This window comes from Microcaecilia unicolor, chromosome 2 (genome assembly GCF_901765095.1).
Source record: "Microcaecilia unicolor chromosome 2, aMicUni1.1, whole genome shotgun sequence".
NCBI lineage: Eukaryota > Metazoa > Chordata > Amphibia > Gymnophiona > Siphonopidae > Microcaecilia > Microcaecilia unicolor.
Window position 1 is genome coordinate 242,532,883 of NC_044032.1, and position 22,190 is coordinate 242,555,072.

Below are 22,190 nucleotides of genomic sequence, written 5' to 3' on the forward strand. Positions count from 1 at the left end.
ACACAATCCACCAGTTCCAGGATTCAGCATTGCAGTGGGCAGAAGAACATTAATTGGAAAACAGAACAAGCTGGATTAGTAAGGATCATTCCTACAGACACTTGATGCTAACAGAATACCTAGCCTTTTTCACACATGAACAGAAGTAGCCCTTCATGAAGTATAGAATAAGTAACCACAAAATAGAAATATCCAGAGAAAAATTTAAAACTCAACCCCCAAGAAACCATAGTCTGCATACAGTTCAAAACCAAAGACAGTGACACGTCCCTTTGTACAATGCAAAATATAAAGAGCAGATTAAATTTCAAAAACTTACACATGCCAAATGCTACATTAACAAATAAAACAAACCGAAAATAAGGTGATACCTTTTTTTATTGACCCAACTTTTTACATTTTTGACTAGTTTTTGGAGGCCTAAAAAAAAGTAGGAAAAGACTACTATTACAACAGTATACGGTCCTGATGTGAAGTAGGTTCTGGTGTCCAAAAGTTAGTTAAAAATGTATATAGTCCAATATAAAGGTGTCGTCTTACTCTTTGGGTGTTTTTTTTTCCCCCTCTTTATATTTATTAACTAGTGGACTAACAATGCTACCGCATTACTTCATTCTAAATTAAAAATAAATTTTTTTTCTACCTTTGCTATCTGGCCATTTAATTTTTCTAATAGTGTTTCCAGTCTCTGGTTACTGCTTTCCATTCTTTTTTAGCTCTTTCCAAGGGTTTCCTGTCCATGTGTAGTTTTTCTCTTCTGTCTTCATCTCTTCCACTATGTTCAGCTCTGTGAGTGCTTGAGCACCCACAATATTGAGCAAACCCTTTGTGCCCAGGGAGGGGTAACTGGGTTTAGCATCTCCAATCATTTTGAAAAGTTGACTCCTATGTCCCCACTTACCCAGTTTTCCCAATTTTTCACTTTCCCCAGCCCATAGCCTCTCTCTCCCCTCCACCTTATTTAGTATCACCTCATCTCTCTTGCTCTCTCCCCCCCACCCATCCAGTTGTCTAATCTCTCACTCTCCCCACCCATAGCCTCTCCCCCTCCCTCCTTATTCAGTATCGCCTCATCTCTAGCGATCTCTCACTCTCACACACACCAGTCTTGCCCGATTTCTCTCTCCCCCAGCCCATAGCCTCTCTCCCCCTCCTTTTATCCCATATAGCCCTCTCTTGCTCCCTCCCATCCACTGTGACCCTGCAACAGTCTCACCCATGCTAAAACTACCATGGTGAGATAATTAACACCAGTCCTGGTGGGCTTGGCGCAGAAAGCACAAGCAGCACTGCAGAGAGCTGGACCCTGCACATTTCCCATAGTTGTAGTTCAAGCCCAGCAGAGGTGCAACGAGAGGGAGCAGGAAGCGGGCCCTGCATGCAGTGAAAGTGTGGTTCAGCTAGGGAGGCAGCTGAGCCTAACAAAGAAATCAGCAGCTGTTCTGGGACTAGGGATTCCAGGTGATGTCAGACCCTGGCTTGTATCTGATTGGGTTAGAACTTCTGGTCCCAGCTCAGTTAACTGTTTTTGGGACTGGAAGCTCGGGCCCAATCAGCTGCAAGCTGCGCCTGACATAGCTTGGAAATCCTGTAGAGGGATGGAATACTTTTTTTTTTTTTTTAAACTAGTGGCCAAATTTGTACTTAAGTACAAAAGTACAGCTTTAAATATAACTTGTTACAAGTAAAAGTACTGCCAATTGAACTTAATACAATTATTTTGTTACTAGTCATCTCTGCACATTGAGCCATTCCTCCTACCCTGTCATTAGTTACAGGCTTGAGCAACTTATGCTGAGGGTTCTAACTCCAATCTACAGCCTGTTTTCTTTGCCAATTGTTCCCAAAACGTTCTTTACCACATATTTCAAAGTAGTTTATGGCAAGACTAAATACCTCGCTGAGAGACAATTTCCAACTTCCAATCAGATTACCAAGAGAATAAGCCTTGCAAAAAAAAAAAAAAAGCCCATAATTGGATGTTAATCTTACAGATACTGGTATACTGTTCCATACTTTTTGGGCCCTGGAACGAAAGAGCATTCCCAAATGGATTTCAACTTCATTCTCTTTATAGATAGAATATAAACTGGCAGATTTTTGAACTTCTCAAATGTTCTCTTAAACCTGAGGATGGTATCAAATGCCCTACTATTACTAAAGTAAATGCATTTATAGATAAGCAATTTTAAATTGAAATTCCACTTTTAACCAATTTAATTTTTCCAAAAGAAGACTAACTTTACTAAATTACCCATACCATAAATCAGTTGGGCAGCAGTATTTTGCAAGAGCTGAAGACTGCACAATTGCTGTTAATATTACAATATAGTGAATGACAATAATCAAGTAGCATTATTAAAGTAGTTTAAGCAACTGTTCAGAATCCAGATAATCTCAAAGATATAATTACTCGCAATTTGTAAAAATGAGATTTTCTCAAGTGCATTAATATGTCTAGAGTCCAAAAATTATACCAAGTATTTTAGAGTTAGACTCTATCTTTAAGGAAATACCCGAAGAAAGTAAGTTTCCATCTCCCATTCTTATGAATACTATATCTACAACTCAAGGATGAAAACCATTTCAGTACCACCCCTCCAATTCCCATTTTAGTCAATATAAAGAGCAATAACTCATGATCAATGGCATCAAATGCCACTGATATATCAAATTGTAAGAATATTACCTCTGCACCCTTGGATAAATGTTTTACCTTGCTTGTTAATACTATACGCATAGCTTCAGTACTATGCATAGCACAAAACCCATGTTGAGAAAAATGTAAATATGTAGATTCTTCTAAGAATGATAAAAACTGGAAGTTTACAACAAATTCCAAAAGTTCTGCTAACCAAGGAAAACAAACTGGTCTAAACTTCAACTTGAGTGAGATCTTCATCTAAAATATTAGGTATGGGAGGGAGTCCATACAATTGAAGCAACTCATTAATACCTTCTGTTAATACATTTTTAATAAATTCAGTAAGCCAAAGCAATATTGAGGAGGGAATGGAACCTATATAGAAAGCAGGACAAAAGTCAAAGCTTTCTTCCTGAGCTACTCAATCGCAGTAGGCGATAATGTAGAACATGTCCTGAGTTCTATCTACTGGAATTCCCTTTATTATGGCTTTAATTTGCCATCTAATAAATTCTGTGTTGGTTGTTCAAAACAAACATCTGTTAAAATAGTAGTCACTTTTAATTGGAAAAAAAAATAACTTCTGCAGAAGGCTGTAATGATTGATATACATTTTAGTTCTATCAATGTTGGTCAATTCTGAATAAATTTAAAAATCCTGATTTGGGCAAGTCTTCTATCAAAAATTGGAATTTGTTTCTTGAATGGCTGTCTTATATTTTTTTATTTAAGTTTTTAACAATTATTACAAGCATTAAACTTGAGAGAACTGGACAAATCAAAATTACATCAATTCAAAAGAAATATCACAACACAAATTTTAAATTATTTGCCAGTCAGAAGTCCACAATTGGAGTTCAAAAATGTCACATGTTGAAGAGTTTAACATATCGTGCGTTTGATCCTATTACAATAATAAATTTTTATATTGCTTAATAGTCCTTCCAGATCTGATAATCCTGATCCTCTCTAGTCGTCTTCCATTTCCTCACACGTTCTAGAAGTTTCTTGTTTTTTGTTTTTTTTAAAACTGCAATGTCTCTGTAAACCAAGGATTCTCAGATTTCTTAATTCCCTATCTAAAGTACCGTTAAGTTTTTCCCCATGACTGAAGCATATCTGTGCATTTATAGAGATGGTTCTAATATTTTCATTAATTTTTGTGACCATCTACCAGCAGGTGGAGAGAGAGCACTGAATTGCACTGTCTTATATGATGGAATGCTCCTTGGTCAGTCAGTATTCTTTCTCCAGCAGGCTGCTGGATGTCTATCCACAAGCTCCTGGTGTCATCGGATTGCAGTTCCTGTTCTGGATCTCCGTTTAGTAGCTATGGGGTGTGCAGCTGAGCAGTGCTGCCTTTGGGGAGGGGGGTACACCTGCAGGCTTATTTTTGAAAGAGAAGGGCGCCCATCTTTCGACACATCGGGAGATGGGCGTCCTTCTCCCAGGGTCGCCCAAATCTGCATAAGCGAAGGCTGATTTTGGGCGTCCCCAACTGCTTTCTGTCGCGGGCACGACCAAAGTTCCCGGGGGCGTGTCGGAAGCATAGCGAAGGCAGGACTGGGGCGTGCTTAACACATGGGCGTCCTTGGCCGATAATGGGGGGGGGGGGGGGGGGAGGGCATCCCTGACGAGCACTTGGCCAACTTTACTTGGTCCATTTTTTTTCTTGCGACCAAGCCTCAAAAAGGTGCCCGAACTGACCGGATGACCACAGGAAGTAATCGGGGATGACCTCCCCTTACTCCCCCAGTGGTCACTAACCCCCTCCCACCCTAAAAAAAACTTTTAAAATATTTTTTTGCCAGCCTCAAACGTCATACCCAGCTCCGTCAGCAGTATGTAGGTCCCTGAAGCAGTTTTAGTGGGTGCAGTGCACTTCTGGCAGGCGGACCCAGGCCCATCCCCCCCTACCTGTTACACTTGTGGTGGTAAATGTTAGCCCTTCAAAACCCACCAGAAATCCACTGGACCCACATATAGGTGCCCCCCTTCACCCCTTAGGGCTATGGTAGTGTTGTACAGTTGTGGGGAGTGGGTTTTGGGGGGCTCAGCACCCAAGGTAAGGGAGCTATGCACTTGGGAGCAATTTCTGAAGTCCACTGCAGTACCCCCTAGGGTGCCTGGTTTGTGTGCTGGCATGTCAGGGGGACCAGTGCACTACGAATGCTGGCTTCTCCCACAACCAAAGGGCTTGCATTTTGTCGTTTCTGAAATGGGTGTCCTCAGTTTCCATTATCTCCGAAAACCGGGGACGACCATCTCTTAGGTCGACCTAAATGTTGAGATTTGGGTGTCCCCGACCGTATTATCGAAACAAAAGATGGATGGCCGTCTTGTTTCGATAATACGGGTTTCCCCACCCCTTCGCGGGGACATCCTCAGGAAAACTTGGGCGTTCGATTTATGCCCCTCCACGTCACCTCAGGTCCCTCCCCCCCACTCTTCTGCTCTCTCCTGCCTTTTCCATTCTTTTCCAGGCTGCTACTACTTATTTCTATAGCGCTACTAGACGTACGCAGCATTGTACACTTGAACATGAAGACAGTCCTAATTAGGACGGACAAACAGGACAAACGAGAAGGGAATATTAAAGTGACGATGACAAAATAAGGGTTCTGAACAAGTAAATAAGGGATAGGACTTAAAAGCAGCCTAAAAAAGTGGGCTTTTAGCTTAGATTTGAAGAATGCCAGAGATGGAGCTTGACGTACTGGCTCAGGAAGTCTATTCCAGGCATATGGTGCAGCAAGATAAAAGGAACGGAGTCTGGAGTTAGCAGTGGAGAAGGGTGCAGATAGGAGAGATTTACCCAGCGAACAGAGTTCCCGGGGGGGGGGGGGGGGGAGGAATGTAGGGAGAGATGAGTGGAGAGGTACTGAGGAGCTGCAGAGTGAATGCACTTATAGGTCATTAAGCGGAGTTTGATCTGTATGCGGAAACGGGTAGGAAGCCAGTGAAGTGACTTGAGGAGAGGGCTAATATGAGCATAACGCCGCTGGCAGAATTAGTCGTGCAGCAGAATTTTGAACAAATTGAAGAGGAGAGAGATGGCTAAGTGGGAGACCTGTGAGAAGCAAATTAAAAAAAAAAAAAACCCCCAGTTAGAGCCTGTGGTTTGGGTGTCCTGCCTTGTGCTTTCCCTGGGTTTGAGAGATACTGGTGCCGCCAGTATCAGGGCTATGGAATGAAAAGATGGATGTCTTACTATACTGCTACACAGACAGGGCTGCTGTTGGTGCTCTGGGTGAGTCTGCAGTTTGTCTGTGCTGTTTCCCACAGTTTTCTCGTTTTGGCGGGGGTAGCTGCGGGAGTGTGTACCCATTATTGCCGCTGTGCGTGGGACTTGCAGCGGAAACTCTTTCCTCAGCTACTGGGGCAGGCTCACAGCAGAGTATCACGGAAATGCTTACGCAGACCTTGCTCATTTTCCCACACTGTGTGTTTTTCTGACTAATTAGCAGGGCTTTGGCAGGATTTTGATGGCACATGAGCATGGCATAGCAGGACATGGAGCTTCTGTCCCCACTGCGGATGTTCCAAGGGCACTCCCCGGAGGACGGGGGTTTCTCCTGAAACTTTCCTTGGTGGTGCTGGGGGCGCTGCTGCTGCAACTAGCTGAGAGCTGACTGGACAGCATAGGTGTTTCTCCTGTTGAGCTTCTTATCTTGCAGTGGAGCAATTGGATATAGTTTATTGTCCATCCCTCAGCCACCGGGATCTTTAACATCTGGAGGAGGGGTTTTGCTGCCACAGTGGCTTCTTGGCAGTATTTCGTTAGTGGAGCACCAAGAGATACTTTCTTATCGTCCCTCCGGACCGACCCAGAAAGACACTGATGGTTTGCGCACTCCTTCCAGCAGGTGGAGACTGAGAATTCAGACTCTCTCGTGAAAGCCAATAAGAGCCCTGGCTAGCTATAGTAAGATCCAGCAGGTGGAAGGTGGTGAGCCCTTCAGTCTCTTATACTTCTTATTCTATTTCTGTTTGCTTTTACTTCAAAAAAGGAAAATAATTTTATTCCTATTATTCCTTTAATTTCTTATTCTGTTTCTAAGGAGGCTGGGATGTCACACTCATATGGCTGGATCCCTCCCCCCACAGGATTTGAGTGCGTTTTAATAATTGGGTCTTCATTGCTGCACTAACCTCAGCCCCTTTTGAGGGAAGGATTTCTTGAGGACAGGGAGAGGCAGCCCCTGTGCTTCGGTACTGAGAAAAAAAAAAACAGAAAATTGCCAAACAAGCAAAGCAGCTCACTTTCTGCCTTTGCCATGTGTGTACTTCAGCCAGCTAATTGGGTCTTCATTGCTGCACTAATCCCAGCCTCTTCCAGGGAAGGTTTTCCTAAGGACAGGGAGAGACAGCCACTGTGCTTCGGTGCTGAGAAAAAAAAAACCTGTTAAACAAGCAAAGCAGCTCACTTTCTGCCTTTGCGGTGTCTGTAATTCAGCCAGCGTTTTTCTCTCTTGCTTCTTGATGAGCTTTCTCAGCCGCTTTTATTTAAAAAGCAGACATAGCATGGCTGAAAAGCTACGCTATCGTATATGTCAGCGCAGGGACCTCATGGTATCTGGTACTTGTAAATATTGTACCGCCAAAGATGCTCCGGCGCTTAGGTGTGATTTGGGCGCTGTGCTTTCTTTTCCCAGGCAGTCAACTGTTTTACCTCAAGCGCCAGTTTCAGCAGAAAGTGCTGCCATTAACAGTCACAAGCGGCAAGCACCGCCATTAAGCAATCACAGCCTACCACTTCAGAGCTCTGTTCTTTGGCTCCAGAAAAGTCCTTGGAGGTTTTTCTTGCCTGGGTTGTTGCAAGGGGGGTGGGGGAGAACTTGAAGGGGGCTTTCCTCCTGAATTTGTGGTGCAAATGTATAGGGCATTTTTTAAATTCATAAGTTGGATCCCTCTCCAGTGTTTCCTCCTGAAGGGTCAGGGATCTCTGATCTTCTCTCAAAAGACCTAGAGTTACCGGGGATTTAGAGGCAGATACTGACATGACCCTGAGATGCCTTTCCTTCAGGACGATCTTGGGATAGGAGAAGCTGATTTTTCTGAGGAAGCTATTCCTGCTGATTCAGTATCACTCTCCCTCCTGGGAGTATCCTTCTGTAGTATGAATTTTTCAAAAGGAGGGCTTGCAGGAGCTCATAGCTTTAGTCTGTCCTACTTTAAATTTTGAAGACAATTCAGTAAGGAGCAAGGTGGATCTTTTGGTTAAAGGTATTAGAAAACTGGTAAATATCTCCTATGCATCAAGATATTAGAGATCATCGAAGAACAGTGGGGTATGCCAGATTCTCCATTTTATCTCAATGTCTGTGGTTCAACTTTACCCCGTTCCTGATCCAGACAATTCTTAAACTTGTGGTGGTTTCTGCTGTTACCAAGTGCAATACTGTTCCGTGGATGGAGGCACAGCGCTAAAAGATGTACAAGATTAGCGGATGGAATTTCTTTTGAAGTCTTCTTTCAATGTCTGCTCTGGGAGTCCAGGCAGCTATCTGTGGTTCTCTGGTAGGCAGGGCTTGTTTTATATGGTCCAAGCAAATATCAGATAGGTAATGCAGATGACTTCTCTTTACTGAATACTAAAGTGACAAAGATGGACTCTGCTTTTTTTTTTTTTTTTTTTTTTTTAGCAGATACCATGTATAATTGATTGCAGGCATCTTCCAAGTCTATGACCTTAAAGTGTTAAGGCCAGTTTTTCTTTGGCTTCAATTCTGGTCTGCTGATACTGCTAAGTCTTAAGTTCCCCTTTAGAGGATCTTTTCTGCTTGGTGATGAGCTGGATAAATTAAGTCTAGGAGATACTAAAGTTCATCATCTTCCTGGAGATTGTCCCAGGCCTGCCGGTTATGGATGTCTTTCCAGTAGGGACATGGCAAGAGATTTTTGTCTGTTTTGGCTGGGCAGAGTACCTTCTGTCCAAATGTCTTGCTATTTTCAACTGTTCCAATCTTTTTGAGGTGCCCGCCACGGAAGTAGAGATGCAGGTCCTTCCTTCCAGTCCTCTGCTTGTCTGGCACAATGAGGTTTTCTGGGCTCAAACTCTGCTTCCAGTGGGGGCTCGCTTAGCTCAGTTTTATGGGAGATGGGCCCAGATTACCTCCGATCAGCTTGTCCAAGACTGGTACACCTAAGAGTTTGCGCAGCTGCTGCCAGATGCCTTCCTAGAGTCTCCTCTTCCCCGCCCCCCCCCCCCCCCGTCTAAAAGCAGGGGCAGTCGGGGTCACTCTGGAAAGGCTTCTTGCTTTACAAGTGGTCTACCCTGTTCCTCCTTCAGAAATAAGAACAGGGCATTCTATTTAGTTTGTAGTCCCCCCACGTGATGACACGTTGAACAGACGAGTTCGAGGAGAGCTTCTGGGCCCCGACAGCCTAAACAGCTGCACAAGTTGATCTTAAAACGATATCGGACAATTGATAAAAGCATATAATTAAGGAGCAATGAGAAAATCTAACCCCGATGGCAGCTAAATCCACACGGAAGCAAGGAGATAAAGTAAGGGTGGCGGAAACATCTAAAATGCCAGACTCAGAGAATGGAGGGCCTAGTTCAGTGAGCTCCACGTGGGTGGCAGAAATTGTCACCGAAGTCACCCAGGCTTTGAACCAGACTTTGGATCAAAAGTTCCAGGGGATTGCTACTAAACTGGAGGCGCTGGATGAGAAAATGGAGGCTGTTAAAGGAGAATTTACGGCATCCTGTCAGTGTATCTCCGACTTGGAGGACCGGGTACAGCAGATGGCTACCGACAAAGATGCACTGCAGGCGAAGGTAAAAGACCTGGAATACAAGTTGGATGACATTGAAAACAGATCGCGGAGGGGAAACCTTCGCTTAGTAGGATTACCGGAGAATATCTCAAAGCAAACTGAGGACCTTTTTTGGAGGAATGGCTCACTACCACATTACAATTGCAATCGTTGGTGGGGCCTCTCCGAATTGAACAGGCGCATAGACTGGGACCAAGACGCCCGGATGAAGCCAGACCGCGGGTAGTCATCAAACTATTACGTCCATAAAATGGAAATCCTAAGAGCGATTCGGACAAAAGGTCCCTTAAAGTATGAAACTAAAACAATTCTCTGCTTTCAGGACTTCTCCTCCAGAGTCGCCGTACTCAGAAGAGCTTACTCACCAATATGCTCTGCTTTACACCAAAAACAGGTCCAGTTCGTGCTACTATACCCAGCGCGCCTCAAGATTTTTTCAGATGGGAAAACATCTTTCTTTGACACTCCAGAGGCAGCTCGGGACTTTCTGAAGCTAACCATTATGGCAAGATCTTATACAATGTGAGGATAGCAAGGCCGACGGAACTAGAAATTAGAAACACAAACTTGGACTACTCCGTTTGGGATGATTGGAGCAAGCAGCCCATGAAAGAATTAATAACCATTCAACATAACGAGATAAGGATCTGGGACAGACTTGTTAACAGAGCCTAATATTCGGAGGGCAGTTAGAACCGATGGGACCTCATAGGGGATACCTGGAAATGACTGAGATCTCCCCACACCCTAACTCAATTAACAGTATGCCCTGAAGAAATGAACTCATAGATAGAATTTACTGATCAGCATATTGAGACTGGCTGCTGAAACCTGGGACATCTAGACCGTATGTATGGTTACAGATGTGACTAAAGACTTAATTTAAGATGTTACGTATACTAGTGATGAATGATTAGACTGCAATCGGAGATGGGGGGACAATGATACGGAAGAACTCATAAATAGCTATAAGGACTAACAACTCAAGTGGGTTAAATCTGTTGTGCAAGATTGAACTTTTAAAAACTCCTACAAGGACTAGGTACAGGTGTCATGAGTACATCCGGATGGAGGGGGAGGAGGGATGACAATATGGAGGAGATGGGAAGCAGTAATAAGCAGGGTAGGCAAGCATAGGATAGGACACTTAGAGTTAAAGATGTAAAGCTTTTGATTATATTTGGGTAACGCTATTATAAATCCACACACACAAGAAGGCTAGGAATAAAATAGCGAAATGGAAGGGGATGGCTGATCGGTGTGGTGGGGGGGGGGGGGGGGGGGGGGGGGGGGGGGGGGGGGGGGGGGGGGGGGGGGGGGGGGGGGGGGAGGAGGGGAGACTCTCTCTCCTCGGGGGACCTAAAAGATAAGGCCGGGCATGGATAATTCGTGCTTAGGCAAACCTCATGAGAGGTTATATAGGATTCTAGGGGATAAGGAAGACGGAAGGGAAGGTAGAGGGAATAGGGGGACGGGGGGGGCAAGGGAACAAGACGGTCAGGAGGGATAGGCTTGGGTGGATTCGGCTTTGTGTGGTCGGGAGGGGGCGCCACGGTAGCGCTTAGGGACGGGATAATAAACACCTCAAATGTTTGTTGCGGATCAGGCAACCGTGGAGGAGTTAGAGGCTGGGCTGACTCCTCTGATTCGACAAAAATATAAATCCTTGATTGAGAAAGATCTTAAAGGGGAAGGATGAGGCCCTTGAAATTCATTTCCTGGAATGTGGGAGGGGTAACATCCACGATCAAACACCAAAAAATCTTACAACTTTTAAATAGGCAAACAGCAGATATAGTATTCTTACAGGAGACACATCTGACATCGACAGAACATGCTAAATTTAACAAATGGTGGGTGGGGCACAGCATAGGAGGGCGGGAGTGATGATACTCTTTAGGAAAACGCTGGAATTACAGATCCGAAATTGTTGGCGTGCAGAGGATGGTAGATATATTATAGCCAAAGTAGTGATCAATAAACAGGAGTTTTTGCTAGCAAATATATGTGCCCCCAATGTTTATGATCGGGCCTTTTATAGATCGCTGGTTCACAAAATAGCCAAACAGGGAAATGCTCAAGTCATTATGGGAGGAGACTTTAATGGGGTGCACAATCCAAGTATAGATACATCGAGAGGACAGAGGGCTGGCAAAGAATCGGGTTTAAAAGGAATCCCAATTGACGTGTGGAGAATGCTGCACCCGACTGAAACGGAATGCACACTCTTCCCAATCCCGAATAGATTACTGGCTCTTATCTAAAACCCTCTTTTCCAAGGCGCAAAATGCAGGAATTGGACCATATGGGGTTTCAGATCACGCCTATATCTGGTGGACCTTGAAGGCTCCAACAGGAGAAGGCAGAGGGCTTACCTGGCAATTTCCCCTAGGCTTGGTACATGATGATTTTCGAGAACACAATGCATCACTAGGCAGAATTCCAGCTGCACAATGCTGCTCACCAAACAGATCCGATTTGTTTTGGGAAACAGCAAAAGCGGTTCTTAGGGGAGTGATAATAGCTTACTCAAGTCACAAGTGGAAGATGAGAGACAAGGAAATCTTACGTCGGTTATCAAATCGGGAAAGCTCGAAGACAGTGGGGCATCAGGCAGACTTTACAAAATAAAGAACATTTATTAGCGCTCCAAGCCTCCCTTAATACCTTGCTGCATGAACGCGCAATGAAATCTATACAGTATTATAAATATCAATTTTACCTGCATGGCAGTAAGCAAGGGAGAGTGCTGGCTAACCTGGTGAACCGGAAAATGGGGAAGCAGAAAATATTGCAGATTAGGAATATGGTGGGGGGGGGGGGGGGGGGGGGGGGGGGGGGAACTTAGTTAGATCAGATGAGGAAATAGCAGAAACATTCAGACACTATTATGGAGCGCTATATGCTAGATCATCGGAGGGGGAATTAGTCATACATATCTAGAGGAAAGGAATCTTCCAAGTTTAACCGACTCGCAGAGATCCCGCTTAAATCAACAGATTACGGAAGAAGATGTGTCCAGAGTCATAAAACAGGGGGCTACACTTAAGGCACCGGGCCTGGATGGGTTTAGATATGAATTCTATAAAATTTTGGAACAAGTGGTACCGGCCCTGACAGCTTTATTCAATAAGTTTGTAGAGACCGAGAGCATGTCAGATTCCCTAAAAAGTTCGGGTAGTGGTATTGAAACTGGGCCGAGACCCAGAAAAAACATCGTCCTACAGACCAATATCATTGCTGAATGTGGTGGCTAAAATGTTCGCAAAATTGTTGGCTAACAGATTGGCGGTGATATTGCCATCTCTCATAGAAGAAAGCCAAAGTGGCTTTGTTAGAGGGCGAACAATTGCCAAAAACATGCGGAAAATCTCGGCCTCGATGGACTGGGTGGAAAGACGAGGAACGCCTTCTCTGCTCATCAGTTTTGACGCAGAGAAGGCGTTTGCTAGAGTGAACTGGGACTGCTACTTTAGAGAAATATGGCTTTAGGGGATTATGGGTTACAGCGATATGAGCCTTATACGCGGCCCCACGAGCAAAGGTCTGGGTGAATGAGGTCCTTTCAGAACCTATAAATATTCAGCGGGGGATACGACAGGTTTGTCCGCTCTCACCTCTATTATTTGTCCTCTATTTCCCCTTTGATCCGGGAAATTCTTTCGAATCCGGACATTAGGGGAGTGGATATGGGGCACCATGGTTTCAAAATCTCTGCCTTCGCGGACGATCTCTTAGTGCATTTGATTGATCCCCAGAAATCCCTTCCGAATTTAATGGATAGTATTGCAGAATATGGGGATTTTTGGTAACACTGATAGTCCAAATTAGGGTTGCATGAAATAGTTATGTGGTAATAGTTTGTAGTTTTAAACACCTCATTGACTGATGCTGGCTTTTTATTTCATTAATGTCTGTTCAGGACTGGAGCACTACAACAGATCAGCAGTTATCTCAGATATCTTTAAAGAAAGATTATGAAGAGAAAGAGATACACAAGCCCTTGGTCAATATAGATAACTTTCATACAGCTGTTTTCAAGAGGTAATGTTTCTTAACATCCATAATCTCTGTAAAATCATTAGTTTCTGTAAGTTCTGTTTTCTGGAAATGTGCTGTACATATAAATACTAGTGGGCAAGATCAAATTTTACTGGTGACATGGAGGAAAAGACAGGATCATCAAGAAAAGTAAACTGCTCTAAAATTAGAAAGGAAGAGAAATATCTTTGTCTATTATCTGGAAGAAACAAGCCTGGTTTCTGGTGAAGTCTTGAAAAACAAATACCAGGAAAGTTTTGTCCCCCCCCCCCCCCCCTCTTCCTGTTAAGCCTCAGATCACTAATTCAGGAGCTTCAGAAGCATCCAGTTGGTGGTATGAGACTTGACACAGATGAAGAGAGATGTCATAAATCTATTTTTTTTTTTTTCTTGGTTTCTAATTCCTAGGAACCATCACTTTTTTTTTTTCTTAATTTTTTTTAAGCTCCCTGCTAGCTTTCCCTTTTTCAATAGGGTTTTTCCCTTGCTTTGGCTCTCATTGTCCTCACTATATTGACAATGAGGGATCAGAGGCTTCTTTTGGGGAAGTGAAAGGGGGGAAAATGTAATCTTGCCTTTAAGCAGGTTCCAGCTGATTATCAGCCAAGACCTTCTCCGCCCCCCCCCCCCCCCCCCCCCCAGGCAGTCGGTGTTCTGTGCTGGTGCCCAAATATGCTCCAGTATTGAGTATCTGGGGCTAATTTAGCCAGAGACTGTTTAATTATTATCAAAACTGTATGGTTCTTTAACAGTCCCTTTTTGGAGTCCACTGTTTATGCTTTAATTACACTTTGCAGTATAGCAGTGTGTCATAGTTTAATGTAAATCTAGGCTTACGCTGATCTACTTTTGTTCACAACTGACTTTAGATGAAGAAAAAAATCAAAATTGAAACCTGTAATTTCTCCTGAAGTAGAAAATTTAGTTTTAACCAGAGTTATGTTTGTTTGAAACATGGCGATGGTAATGATTCTTGCTGAACATGTTCATTGTTTAATTTCAGAAGAAAGAATTATAACTATTCACCTCCAATTTAATCATTTTGTTGCTTCTTTCTAGAGACACAGGGCGACCTGAGAGAGGTTATGGAGCTGTTCTGCCACGCCATCCCTCAGATCACATGAAAATGTGCGTTAAAGCAATCAGGTGGTGCACTGTGGGTAGAGATTGTAGCCTGAATGGACTTGATCCATGATATCAAATAGGGATCATTGTACTTTCAAACATGCAAGCATCAAAGAAAGATTGACAAGCACAAAAGTATGGAACATACTGGAAAGCAGGCAGCCTCAAGGATTGGTGTATAGAACTAATTTTATTAAAGACCTACACAGACCCTGATTCAGCAAATTGCCTGCGTCAGGCACAGAACAAAAATAAAATCAACATGAATACAAATAGTACAGTTTAAAACAATGGTAAACAAAACTGGTTTGAGTGAAACAATTGATTTAAAATATTATATACTATGATGACATGGTGTTGAAAAATGGACAGATATATATTAGGGGCTTACAATAAATGTCGCTACATGAAAATATAAAGAAATAAGAACCAACATTACTGGATTAGTAGATGGTTCTAACACAAATCAGTAGTCTAATTTAAGAAATAGGGGCAGTCCCATACAATTAGTCAACACCGTAGATAAAAAAACAAAGAATAAAAATGAAAAATTTAATGAATTAACATAAAACCAGCAGGAGTAAATGACAAATATGCATATGAAAGTGACCATATTTCACTTGAAGGGATTACATGGCTTCCATAGTCTGGAGGATACAGTTTAAAGTTTTGATCTTGAATGACTATGTTCCTTTGACTGTAGCAAGTTGAAGATCTGTAGATAGATCTCAATCTTTGAGGAGAGAAATTGTTGGTTGATCCATTTTTCAACATGGTTGGTTGGATATATATTCCTCTATTTTTTATATAGAGGGGCTGTTTGTGGAGCGCATTACCTGTGGCACTGTAAGTTTCTATTAAGCAGTTTAGAAAACAACTCAAGGTGTATGTTTACTCATGTATTTGCTAATACTTAAGGCAGCTGCTATGATGGAGAGTTGCAGTATTTAACTGCTGCAGGTATAATGCTTGTTTTATCAGTTAATGTTAAATTTCTGTTTTGTTTTGTTTTGTTTTTTTTACATTTTTTGTTTTTATGCTTTGGAAACCACCTCGAATTGAGTGGTATTTAAAAATTTAAATTAAGTATGCTGGGTTTCATACAACTACAGAACAGACAATCATATTCAATGAATCATGAATGTATAAAATCCAAAGGAAGGAAAAAAAAACTATGGAACATTTATAAATAACTAGCAAATGCATAAATTGAATACAATAGATTTATCTATTTGGTGGTTTGTTGGTTTGTCATTTAATAGAGGTACAAGGGAAGGGTTCAAATGAAAATGTGATGTGAATGTGCCTTTGAAAGGTACTAGTCCTATAAACTTTTCAGGACCCTTGGCTGATTTTGGAAATTGTAATAGTCTCATTGAAGTGTCCTGTCTTCATGCCATACCTCAGGATGTAATTTTTGACCCTATTGGTCATCTCTAGAGATAGTTATTATAAGTAATCTGCTGTTACCCTCCCTGTTGGATCTCCATTTTGGGGACACATTTCAAGTTGGCTTACTGTTGCCTCCTCCTATAAGCAGCACTGGGATTTTACCACTCGCTGTATTCAGCTAGAATGTAGAGATTCATGCTTGTGAAATCATGAGTGCTGGACTGATCTACAACTACTGCTTATTTATAATAAAATAATTGGAAGCTCTAGGGGTTTTCTTATATGTATGTAGATTTGGTTTAACTTGCTGTCTAACAACTCAGTTCCCTGTGTAATCTTCTCAAGACTGCACTGTCCTTAACACATGTTGGCTATCTGCCTCAAAATAGAGGAAATAAGGCATTGGCTCACTGCTGGGCAGCTATGTTTCTTTTTGTTTTTTTAAGATGTGTATAACTTTAGACAACCTAGTTGAAACTTATTTGACATTAGACATGCAGATAACATAACTAAGATAAAGTGGTATAACAGAGCAATCAATCACAGGCTATTTAACATAGGTCATTTAATGCAATCCTAAAATCTGTTTTTGATGGCAGATGTTCAACTGTATACATATCCAGTTTGTGTAGGGGGGTGGGGTGGGGAAGCCTTTCTCTAAGTTTTGACAGTAGTAAGCTTTAGAATGGGATGCAGGGCTAGATAGGCCTTTGGTCTGATGCAGTTGAGCAAGTCTAAAGTTCCTGAATTTGAGTGAATAAAGGCCAGTGTGAAAACTTATTTTAAAAATGTATATTCTGCACTATTGCAAATGTTCTAGGTGGGTTACACGCAGCATATACAATTAAGATAAATACATATCAATCAACAATAACTAAAATTCTCAGTAAATATAAAAATTGCTCAAAATAACTCTCCTCATAAAATTGTTTCAGATATGAATTGTCTTTTTTAGGTTTTTGGAGACAACCTACAACTCTCATTTTGTTGCACCTTACCCTTATATACCATCATATGTAAGTATAGAAGCTGACAGCAAATGCTTACATTTTTGTACTATTTTAACTAGTGCAGGTAAAGCTTGGAAAAGCAAGGAAACTGTCTGCTTTATTAAGGCTTACTACCCATTCTGTGTCTGATGAAGAAAACTTTAAGTCAAGGCCTGTACAAATATAAGCTGTCTGTAGTCAGCTGTTGAGTTATTTATAACAGGCAGAGGGACTGAATATACATACTCGCATGGCTTTAAAAAGCTCTTATAAATGGGGCGTCTGCTTTTCTGCGCCTCAGAATAGGGAAAATCCTGCTCTAGTATACAGCTCACATTGCTGGCCTCAGTATCTGCAAGTGCTCTTTATTTCCAGAAAAAGGCCATACCACTGGGAACCAAAAGGGTGTTCATCCCTTTCTCTCTCATCCTTCCTATTCTTCCCTGTGCTGCTTGTGGAAAAGTGTGCACACAGACTGTGCAAATGTGCATGTAAAATACCACTACTGCCCCAATATGATGCCATTCTTACAGGCTTATGTGTTTTCCTTAGCATCCAGCTGCAGAATCCTGTAAAATTTGGTTGTATACCCTTCCTACCAGCAGATGGAGTAACTTTTTTTTATTTCCCCAGTGACATCACTCATATATGAGCTGGTGATCTATGGGGGAAAACTCAACTACTACTTATTTCTATAGTGCTACTAGACATACACAGTGCTGTACACTTGAACATGAAGACAGTTCCTGCTCGACAGAGCTTATGGTCTGAACAGGACAAATAAGGGATAACAAATACTTAAGGTGGGAATGATAAAACAGCCATGGGTACTGCACAAGTGAATAGGGGTTAGGAGTTAAGTGGCCTCAAAGGTGGGCTTTTAGCGTAGATTTGAAGATGGCCCAGAGATGGAGCTTGATAGGAAGTCCTATTCTAGGCATATGGTGCACAAAGATAAAAGGCGCGGAGTCTGGAGTTGGCAGTGGAGGAGAAGGGTACAGATAGAGATTTATCCAATGAACGGCATTCCCGGGGGAGATAAGGGTGGAGAGGTACTGAGGAGCTGTAGTGATTGCACTTATAAGTCAATAAGAGGAGTTTGAACGGAAGCACATAGGGAACCTATGAAGAGACTTGAGGAGAGGGTTAATATGAGCATAGAGACACTGGCAGAATGTAAGTTGTGCAGCAGAATTTTGAACAGATTGAAGTGGATCAAGAATAGCTTGAGATGCTAGACTGCTGTGAACAGCATGTTCATGTAGCTTGGATAGGAAGGGGAGGAGGGAGATGGGGTGATAGTTGGAAGGACAGGTAGGGTCTAATGAAGGTTTCTTGAGGAGTGGTGTAACTACAGCACGTTTGAAGGCATCGGGAACAGTTGTAGTGAAAGAATGAGGATATGACAGATAAAAGGGATGACAGTAGGAGAGAGGGTGCTAAGTAGATGGGTGAAAATAAGATCAGAGAAACAGGTAGTCAGTTTGGAGGAGGAAAGAAAATGTAATTTCAGAAGAGGAAAAAAGGAGGCAGGGCTGAGAGAATGGACTAGGGGAAGGGGAGGTGAAGGTGACGAGAATTGAAGGTTAATCTTGTGAACCGTATCACGAAAGTACTCAGCCAGAGTCTGGGAGAAAGGGGGGGGGGGTTGGACGTTGGATGTGAAGGCACTTTGCAGAGAGAGTTCAATGTGGCAAAGAGTTTGACAACTAGATGTAGTCCTGTTGGCAAGTGAAAGAGCAGACTGGAAGGAGGTCAGCAAGAATTTGAAATGTATGAAGTCAGCATGGGATTTCAGCCAAAGGCGTTCGGCAGATCAGGCACAGGAACGTACGTAGGTAGCGGATTCTAGAGGTCAGCCAAGGCTGGGGTTTGGTATGCCTTACAGAACGGGGAATGGGAGGAGTGAGAATAGTATTGTAGGAAGAGAGCCTCATTGACTGACTTGGATAACATAGTGGTTGAGGTTTGAAACACTGGAGGATAGAGTGGAAGAGTCATAAGTACATAAGTACATAAGTAGTGCCATACTGGGAAAGACCAAAGGTCCATCTAGCCCAGCATCCTGTCACCGACAGTGGCCAATCCAGGTCAAGGGCACCTGGCACGCTCCCCAAACGTAAAAACATTCCAGACAAGTTATACCTAAAAATTCCTAAAGATTCCTAAATGTATTGATCATCACCTCTCCAGGCAACTTTTTTTTTTTTTTTTTTTTTAGTTCCCATTTCTCCTGTTCCTGGGATGTTATTGCCACTTCCAGGGCTGCATACCAGCAAATCTGTATGAGGGCAGGTAGAGTTAGGGTGTTTCTATGGCTCTGATCTATGCCCAGTTATCAGCTTTTAGCACAGCTTTCCCCTCAAGTGAAGATCCTTGATGCCTCAACAAAGCATTTCATTGATTGTATTCTTGTCATGGATGTTTCATCTCCTTTATTCCTCCACATGTTTAAAGGCTTCAACCAGTTACTCATCTTGGGTCATACTTTGGGCACAGATAGAAACAGTAGTGGAGGAAGAACAATGCATTTTTGCTAGCTCCCCCAGCTGCCACACTTCCTTTCCAGCAGTATGTAGGAAAACTGCAGGACCTAGTTCTGGATGTAGCAGGTTGAATATGGTGTCTGTGCAAGCACATGCCTCAATTGGAGTAGACAGAGTACAAGGGAAGCTAGACGAGCCATTTTCATCCTCCATTGCCTCTGGGGCAGTCTGCCCTTTGGCATTTCTTGCTTGTTCCAAAGAATTAAATTTTGAGGAACATGTCTGAGGTATGTATGAATTTAGGTCATTTTAAGTGTCAAAAGGCATCACAAATTGAAGCAGAAAAAAAAGCCTCTGCTGTTTATTATTTGAGGCAAACATGGAGGCAGTATTCGCCTTACCCATTAGTTACTAAGCAAATTTATTTGAAAGTATGTTTACTAAGGTACATTAGCGTTTTTAACGCACCTGTAAATTTAAGGCGTGAAATGCTAACGCGCCTGTACATTTCTATGGGCGCATTAGTGTTTGACGTGCGTAAACCATTTCTGCGTGTTAAAAACGCTAACGTGCCCATAGCACCACTTACTAAACATAGGCGTAAATTCCCTAGGCTCAGTATGTATACAAGGTGCATTCATACCAGTGGGCATCTCGACTCCTGCCCAAAGTTTTTTCAGACATCTAGAAACACGCTTGTGCCTGTGTCTGAAGACAAAGTGCAATCATGTTTACTTGGTGTGGTGGTGCTGCTTTCTTGTTGCTCAGTTTCCCTCCCTCCCCCACCTACTGATCAGTTCTGCACAGTTGCTCATAGGAGCTTGTGGTTGTTGAAAGTAGACATAACCGTTCATCAGTGGCGTTCCTAGGGTGGCTGACACCCGGGGTGGATCGCCGGTGCGACCCCCCCCCCCCCCCGGGTGCATTTTTACCTGCTGGGGGAGGGGGTGCCGTGTGCCTGTCAGCTTCGCTCGTTCCATGCTCCCTCTGCCCTGGAACAGGAAGTAACCTGTTCCAGGGCAGAGGGAGCATGGAACGAGCGGAGCAGACAGGCGTGTGGCACCCCCCCCCCCTAGGAATGCCACAGCCGTTCATGGTTGAAAAGGTTTAATGACTCAGCTGAGAAAGTTGTTCAAACTTTTCTTTCACCTGCAATATTTACTTATTTCCAATTTTTTAAAAGTGTATATTGGCTTTATTGCACCTGCAATTTTTAGTTTTTTACATTTTTTAAAGGGTCATGGGTCTGCCACCACAAAGAAAATGTTCCATGTAATGTGGAAACTCAAACGAATTAATTCTTCCTAAGGGAAACTTTCCGTAACATAATTCAAACAATTGTACTATCACATGTTGACTACTGTAACGCCGTATATGTGGGATGCAAAGAACAGATCTTAAGGAAACTCCAGACCGTGCAGAACATGGCAGCTAGACTCGTTTTCGGAAAGACAAGATTCGAAAGTGCTAAACCCCTTCGCGAAATACTGCACTGGCTACCAATCAAGGAACGAATAGCCTTCAAAATTTGCACTCTGGTCCACAAAATAATCCATAGCCTGGCCCCAATCTACATGACTGAACTTATTGACTTACCAACTAGAAACATCGAATCAAGAACATTTTTAAACCTGTAAAGGACTAAAATACAAATCAACATATGCATCCAGCTTTTCCTACATTTGCACCGGTGTTCTCCATGTTCATCTTCATCCTCAGCACTGCCGGTTCAACGCAATGCCAATCTGCAAGATGGCTGTTTGACGCCGCTCAGTCAGCACTTCCCTGGCGCCTTTGTGTCCCAATTCTTCACCAGCCTTTCCAATGTCTCCCGCAGGCCACGGTCGTCACCCACACTGCTTGTCTCAGGCATCTGTCACTACCTTCTCGGCTTTGCTCTCCTGTTTGCCTGCCTTAATGAGTCTCAGCGAGTCAAGACCTGATTTTGGCCCTTTCCTTCCTTCCTCCTATTTTTTGCTTTCATTTCCCTGCCTACTTATTTGTTTTAAGGTTGTATTTATATTCCCTTCCTTCCTCTCTGTTCCTTCTACCCTCTCAATTCTCATTGTAATTATTTCATTAGTTCATTGTAAGCCGCTTTGGGGCTGCCAAAATGCGGCAAAAGGCGGGGTATAAATGACCTAAATAAATAAACTCTGGAACGCTTTACCTAGAAACACTAGAACTGTTAACACCCATCTAAAATTTCTAAAAGACCTCAAGACTCACCTCTTCCAGAAAGCCTACCCAGCAGACCCGAAGTAATTCATGAACAATGCATCACATCTTTCGATCTAAGAAATGAACAATACCCCTTCCACATAATCCTATTACTTCAAACTGTATGAATTTTACCACTCCAATTAAATTAAGTGTACTTCTACCCTTATCCTACTCTGTATTGCTCACTAGAGGCTGTAGTCCCATCCCCACAGACTTATTAGCCTCATTGGGATTACTTCTCTGTACATGCTACTATATATTCATCCTTGAGTTGTATTCTCTTTTCCAGAACCTTATCAGCTTCCTTGCACCTACTGTTACTCTGTATTTTCCACTCTGTATATATTCCCGGAGTTGGTACTCTCCTTTCTGGAACCTGTAAGCCACATTGAGCCTACTGCTATGCAGGAAAATGTGGGATATAAATAATATTGCCTTTCTGTGGTACAGAGCGTTTGTGCTAGCAAACTGTACAAATTCTAATGCATAATTACTAAGATGTAT

General features: G+C 42.7%; 1 protein-coding gene across 1 annotated transcript in view; it reads left to right on the forward strand.

Moving 5' to 3' along the window:
• The window catches only part of C2H9orf135 (chromosome 2 C9orf135 homolog), a 53,143-nt gene that overhangs the window by 25,316 nt on the left and 5,637 nt on the right, over positions 1 to 22,190 (forward strand). Inside the window, exons 3-5 of the mRNA XM_030192380.1 lie at positions 13,353 to 13,474; positions 14,531 to 14,599; positions 16,944 to 17,004. Of these exons, the coding sequence (XP_030048240.1) occupies positions 13,353 to 13,474; positions 14,531 to 14,599; positions 16,944 to 17,004 (252 nt within the window). The remainder of the gene's footprint in view (positions 1 to 13,352; positions 13,475 to 14,530; positions 14,600 to 16,943; positions 17,005 to 22,190) is intronic.